We start from the raw sequence: 7,376 nt of genomic DNA, 5'->3' as shown, positions 1-7,376 counted from the left end.
TAAATTAGTTAGGTGCACAGTACATTCGGGGTGCATATAACAATCTCTAAGAAAAATAAGGGAGTACGAGTATTATGTGATGGGTTGCTTTCTGAATAATTTATTTAGAGATGCACTAAATACAAGGTAAATTTATTGGAAAAATATTTAAAAAAAACAGTAAGGTTCTATACACTGTCGGTAAGCACTTCCACAAAATTTGAACATTTTTTTTTTTTTTTTTTTTATCTATAGTAGTGACTAGTGAAAGTCAATTTACTATTAGAGCTCCTCTACCATTATGGATAACATTGATTAGTATTGCTGAGTGCTGACAGAATTACTTCACAAGAGTACAAGACCCCTACCAAAATGAAGTTTTTCTTAATGAAATTCAAAGTGTGGCACTGTTCAATTACAACACGTCAACTAATATATTGGAGCAAACGAACGAGTAATCTGATAAGGGAGTCGTTACAACTTAATAAGAGACATAGATTGGTAATTGAGAGTGAGGGATAACTCAAGTGGTTAGAGCTAGCTCTTCTCCTAATTTAAGAGATCTTGGGATCGATTCTCTCACCTGCCCTTGTAGCTCTTTAAACACCAAAAAATAAAATAAAAAAATTAGATAGGTAGCTAGGATTTTTGTCCCTTGGAGATACTAGACTAGTTTGAGTTTAGATTAGTCAAAGTCTAATAAAGTCGGGATATGCATGCATGGATGTAAAATCTCAAGCCTTGGATTGGGTAGGTAAACCGGGAACTTAATTATAAGTTTACTTTTGTTAAAATGAATGCCATGTTTCAGGGTTGACATTGAGCACCATTACAATTTCGTACAGTACTGGCAATCTCCCTAAATGCAGTGTACACCCATCAACAATTGATGAAATGTTTTGGACTTGTTAATCACGGCAAAACACAACAAGCTTTCAATGCTAGCTTACTACTTCGTAGTTGGTACCACATCATTATCTGTTCTCTTTTTTTACTACACACATTCATCATACTAGTATATACTTATCTAGTACACTAATTAAAGTACCTAGCTTAGGTATTCTTATTTAATTTCATAATTGATGAATTAAAAGGGTACGGTGAAAAATAAATGGTATATGCAATTTAGTTCGATCTTAGCTAGGGATGCATATTAAGAAGATTAAAAGAAAAGATTAAGAATTACTCCGTATTATACAGTACGCTTAATAGCATCATGCGATACTTAATTTTGTCATAGATTTTAGAAAATCATATATTTATACTTATAGTGAACTAGTGATTCTAGCGAACTTAGGTAATTTTTCATGATCGAATAAAAAGGGTGAAGAAAGGAAAACGATAAATACAGTACTCTTAGGGTTGCATTAAGATTAAATAAATAAATAGATATATTAAGAATATTAAACAGTAATAACATACTTTTTTAATAAATAAATACGAGTAAACATTAATAACATGGATAGATGCATGATTTTGTCATGTATAATACGAGTACCTTTCAACTTTCTTTGCTTATGGTATACTAGTACTTCTTATATACAATACAATATAAAATTAAACATTAAAATAACATCAATTGTTGAAGCATGATTTTCCTATGATGAAATGTATGGTATAAAATTTATTTATTGTTTATATGCAAATGTAAAATATACTCCCTCCGTCCCAAAAAGAACGACCCATTTGGGTTGATTACGCGGGTATTAAGGAAGTTAAGTAAAAAGAAGTAAAAGTATATTGGAAAGATAAATTTAGATGGAATTTGTAAAAAAATAGAGAGATAAAGTAATAAAATAACATGGAAAATCAAATTTTTATATGGGGAAGCTAATTTTGAACAAATATTGTAGCAAATTGGTGGGTGTTTTAATGCAAATGGGTCATTCTTTTTGGGACAAAGTTTTGGCCAAATTGATCGTTCTTTTTGGGACGGAGGGAGTACAAAGATATCATAATTGAAAAAGAGTGAAAAGAAAATAAAAATGTACCCCTCGTAACTTTTTAATCTTTATATTTGGAATCTCTTTGTGGAAGAAAAATGTCAATGCATAAATTTTTAAAAGTACTTCCTTCATTGTTTTTAATTTGTACATTTGAAATCTTTTTGTGAGAAAAAAGATCAAAGCGTAAAGATTAAAAAGTGAAGAAGGGAGTATACTTCTTATGAGAACATGCAACAGCAATACATCATCAGTCCAGCACAGCCATTGGGGCTATTTAATGCAAACCATATTGAATGCCACGCGGTTTTCTGAGGCACACACAAATAGTAATAATAGAGATTTAATTGTAATATATGATTCCTTCATTTCATTAAATTACAACATTTTTTTTTTTTTTTTTTTTTGAAGGGATTAAATTACAACATTTTATATTTGTTTCAATTATATAAATTGTTTTGCTGGAAAAATAATGCAGCATTTATAAGCTTTTAAATTAAAATAAATCCTCTTCTTTATTTTTTCTCTTACAACATTTAATAGAATATTTAAGGGTATGTCTTTCAATTGATTGGTGATTTCTTTCATTGTTATTAAAGATTTGCAACAGAATTCTTTATAATAATAAAATATGTGTAACAAACTAACAGCAGAAATAATTAGGGTTATTTGTTATTTCAAAGTTTATTTTTATTTGTCTGGTTTATTGCTACTTGCTAGAAAAATAAAGGTTGATAATTGAAGCTTGTACTCTTGTAGGTTTAATTACTGTTTTTTTTTTTTTTTTTTTTTTTTTTTTTTTTTTTTTTGGTGCAAAGTAGGTTTAATTACTGTAACAACCCTTTTCAACAAAGTATCTATTATTATATATATTTTCTTATATATATATAAAAAAAAGAATAAACACATTAAGTATTGCACGAGAAAAAACTAGTTGACTTGCGTATTGCATGAGACCAAAACTATTCGACTTGTATATACAAGTAGATAGTTGAAATAGATGGTAACATTGAGAGAATTTGACGAGGTCACAAGGTGACCATTAATTAGCCTCCTTGTTTAATACCTTTAGTTTGCCCTAGTTATCACTCAATTTTAGTCTAGCCGAAAAGAAAGGTAAAAGAGAAATGGAGGCTAATTGCTGACCCTTGTTGCCTAATTAATTTACCCTAGCTGGCCTTCTTTAACAAATCAACCAATATCTATATTTTTATTTATTAAAAAAAAATCAAGTATATATAAGCACATAATAAATCACATGAGATTTTAACATCTAGGTTGCTTTTATATACATATGAGTAGGTCGGGTTGCAAATTAAACATGTTTGACCTAAGCTTGATAAGAAATATTGGCGCTTGATTATGCTCAAGCTTGAGCTTGCTTTTAATTTTATTTTATATAAGCTTCGTGACGTTTGGTAATTAAAATACATTCTCATCCTTGGCTTGTGCTTGCTCGCGCATGTGTATCATGAGCTCGGATGAGCTTTAAATAAGCTCAAATTAGCAAACACATTTTGGTTAAGGCAAAAATATAATACAATCCGTACAATTGATAAATGAGTTCTTAGAAGATGATTAAGAGACCTTTGTAAACCCTAATGTGTCAAACTAGATGTTACGAGTAATTTTAAGTAAATCTTGTTTAGTAAACGAGTCTTTTATTTGTCCAATTTAAATGACAATTAATTAAGCTTTAACCAAATTTTGTTTCTAAGTTGTTCACAAATCAAACGTATCGGCTTATTTGCAACTAACCCTAAACATACAATCTTATCCTACTATAGGGAGTATTTGACAAGGTCATAGGTGACAATTGATTTATTGATTAGCCTAGTTGTTCAATAATAACTTTACCCTTATTGTTATCACTACTCAAGCTTTATTTTGAAATCCAGCCGACTAGTAAATGCAATTTGCTGCCATCTTTTGACTCTCTCCACTCTCATCACATTTCTTTCTTGGACCCCCCCACAAAGCTTTTGCTTCCTATATTAATACCTCACTCTTTCTCTCTCTCTTGGATCACCATTATTTCATTTCCTCACTTAAACAAAATAAGTTCTAATTTCTCTTCTTTCTATTTATGTAGTTTAAGCTTAACCAAAGTACTTACACCTTTGCTTCACCACTTCAAGATAAAACTCAAATAAGAGCTTATATCATAAACTTAGAATATATAATATTCACATACATAATATAAAGCTAAGCTTAAAGAGTGAATTGTGAAATGGGAAGACCTCCATGTTGTGATAAAGAAGGTGTTAAGAAAGGACCTTGGACTCCTGAAGAAGATATCTTGTTAGTTTCTTATATTCAAGAACATGGTCCTGGTAATTGGAGGGCTGTTCCTACTAATACAGGTATACATTTTTCTTTGATTTCTTTAAATCGTACTCCCTCCGTCTCTAAATGTTTTTCCTATTTTAAAGTTTTTTTTTTTGTGAGATAGTTATCGTCCTGATAAAAATAAAGTTATAGAGTATGGAGAAGTATATTGTACACTAAGATGTTGCTAAACCATGAATTTCACTTCTAATTATCTAGATAAAGCCTAATTTACAGGTTAGGGTTTAGGATCTAATCAATTGTTGCCTAAACCCTTTTTTCCTTTTATGTTACTTAAACGTGAGTACTTGTGTTTGACACTCGGTATATGTACATAAGTGTTAAATTTGACTATTTTGTAAGTATACATGTGTTAGATTTTGAGTGTCATTATCCATAGTGTCAAGAATTTGAAATGAGTATTTGAAGTAAAATGAAGATCGGAGATTAGATTTTGAGTAAAATAAGTTTTAATTTCCTATGTCTTAATTGTATCGATACATTAGATTTTTGATGTAGGGCAATAGATCTCATTTCTTTCATACAGCTTGATTTGTTCAAATATCAATAAATTAATCTGGAACACATTGACCATAAAATTAGTTTTTTGTTTGATATATTATAAATTATTGACTAATTAAGTGTGTTTTATTTTGTTATGTTTAGGGTTACTTAGGTGTAGCAAGAGTTGTAGGCTGAGATGGACAAATTATCTAAGACCAGGAATCAAAAGAGGCAATTTTACAGATCAAGAGGAAAAGATGATCATTCATCTTCAAGCACTTCTTGGAAATAGGTAAACATTAATTCTCCAATTCCCAATTATCTTAATGTAATCTTCTGTCCAATTTGTTAATTACAAGTCCATAACACATTTAATAGGGCTTAATTTTAGTTGGTTCGGATTATATTACCTCCCGTATCTCCAAAAGTTTGTATTTTGACGGTGATTGTCTCATCAGAAAGTCTTTTAGTGACGGATAAAGTAGTCGAAAGTTAAATTTTAAAAAAATCACTAAGCAGTTATCTAAGTACAATAATTATGATAATATTTCCTTAATAGATCTAAGGATATTATTAAATGTAGAATTGGAAAAAAGAAATAAAAAAAAAGTTTGCTTGTTAGGGTAAGACTGTGTGCACTTGACTTGGCATGTTTGCATACATTAGGGTAGAGGTCCCCTAAGAGCAAACTATTAAATGATTTGGCCCCACCCACGCCATCCACAATTACGGTAAATTATGACATGCATGACAGCTTGGATAATTTAGTTTAATAATCTTTCTAAATTTTTTATATTTTCAATGTTACATCCCATACACAGTTTTTAATGAACACGTTTAAACATAAATATGTTTAAGTACGTATTAATGAACACATTTAACATAATGTTTTAAAATTTTTAAGTTACTACATGTTTTTAAATTACACATTGAAACCTATCAAGCAATATTTTATCGAATTTGTCCTTTCTTATACGGAGTATAATTATATGTTCCGTGTTTAATTAGTTTTTATTATATACAGAAATGATGGGATATAAGTTAATCTGTATTTACGAGTATAAATTTTTAAGTAATCCTGAGTAAAACAAGCATACTTGCTTAGTGTTTTTACTTTTTACCCAAGGCACAATATAATTAATGAAACTACAAGTATGATTGTACTGTTTCTTTCAATTGCATCAAAATTTTTTTTTTTTTTTTTATTCTTTTATTTATTTATTATAATTTTTTTTTTATGACCACACATGTGAATATTAAATATGGTAGCCTTAAATATAATTGTGCAATAATGATCATTCATATAGTATCAAGATTCTCACTATTATACACAAAGTGTCCCTTTCCTACATTACTCCATCAAATATGAATTGTCACATACTGAGTACCAAGTTATTTAAATTACGGAACTTCTTATCTAAATTACATTATCAACGTGATTATATGTACTGTTAATTATAGACGGTCAATGGATTTATGTATGTTAACCATGAATTTTGTGTTACAGATGGGCTGCGATAGCATCCTACCTTCCACAACGAACGGACAACGACATAAAAAATTATTGGAACACCCATCTCAAAAAGAAGCTAAGGAAGAAACAATCAGATAATAATCATCATCAAAACTCGAGATCAGATGGATTTACTTCATCACCTTCATCTCCTGAAAATCAGAATTCGAATAGTCGAGGTCAATGGGAAAGAAGGCTGCAAACAGATATTCACATGGCGAAACAAGCCTTATGTGATGCTCTTTCAACAATGGATCAAAAACCATCCTCGAATATGCCCGACTCAATGATAAACTCATCACAAAAGATTAGCTTAAACTCAAGCCATAATAATAATAATAATAATAGTGGTAAGCAAGGGCAAACGGCATCATCTATCTATGCTTCGAGTACTGAGAACATAGCGCGATTGCTACAAGGGTGGAACATGAAGTCCCCTAAGAAAGAGCAATCGAGCTCGGTGTCAACGGATCATCACTCTCTTAGTAGCACAATGGAGGTTGAGTATGGTCATGAACAAAAACCTAAAGTTACAAATGATCATCATTTTTCGAAAAATGAGGCTTTTCAGTCTTTGTTTGGTACAATTGAATCGAGTGAGTCTCCTTACTCCGATTTCTCTCAGACAGTGTCACCGGAGGCTAGCTTTTTCGAGCACGAAAGCAAGCCGTTGAGTGATGGTGGACGAGGCACGTTGTCCGTGCTAGAGAAATGGTTGTTTGACGATTGTTCAATTCAACATTGTGGACCACAAAGCCAAGTTCATGACCTTATTGATATGCCCTTGCAAGAAACAGCTGATTTTGAATGAGGAATTTATTATTTTTATTGTTATTATTATTATTATTATTGAAAGTTTTTATTCTTGGAAAAATTCTAAGGACAATGAAAATTAAAAAGGGTATCCTCATTTTCATATTCCTTGGAATTTTTCTTAGATTAAAACATAGATTTTAATTATTATTAGGACTAAATCAACAAGCATAATAATGTTAGCTTGTTGTAACTAGGGCAGATCATTTGTTATTTGTGGGATAATTATTTATCGTAGTGCATGCGAATAATAAGACTCCTGATTCATTTGTTAATTTAGGCATTTTATTATTTTC

The 7,376-nt window shown here is 30.4% G+C and overlaps 1 protein-coding gene across 1 annotated transcript; it reads left to right on the top strand.

The window, feature by feature from the left end:
* The first annotated feature begins 3,965 nt into the window (after positions 1 to 3,965).
* Positions 3,966 to 7,376, top strand: LOC145595389 (myb-related protein 306-like). The gene is made up of 3 exons (XM_081651789.1): positions 3,966 to 4,285; positions 4,917 to 5,046; positions 6,262 to 7,376. The coding sequence occupies exons 1-3, from the start codon at positions 4,153 to 4,155 to the stop codon at positions 7,076 to 7,078; spliced, it is 1,080 nt and encodes a 359-aa protein (XP_081507915.1). The 5' UTR covers positions 3,966 to 4,152; the 3' UTR covers positions 7,079 to 7,376.

Source organism: Chenopodium album, chromosome 19 (assembly GCF_948465745.1).
Source record: "Chenopodium album chromosome 19, dcCheAlbu1.1, whole genome shotgun sequence".
Taxonomy (NCBI): Eukaryota; Viridiplantae; Streptophyta; class Magnoliopsida; order Caryophyllales; family Amaranthaceae; genus Chenopodium; species Chenopodium album.
Note: the sequence above shows the minus strand (reverse complement) of the source record. Positions and strands in the feature narration are given on the sequence as shown.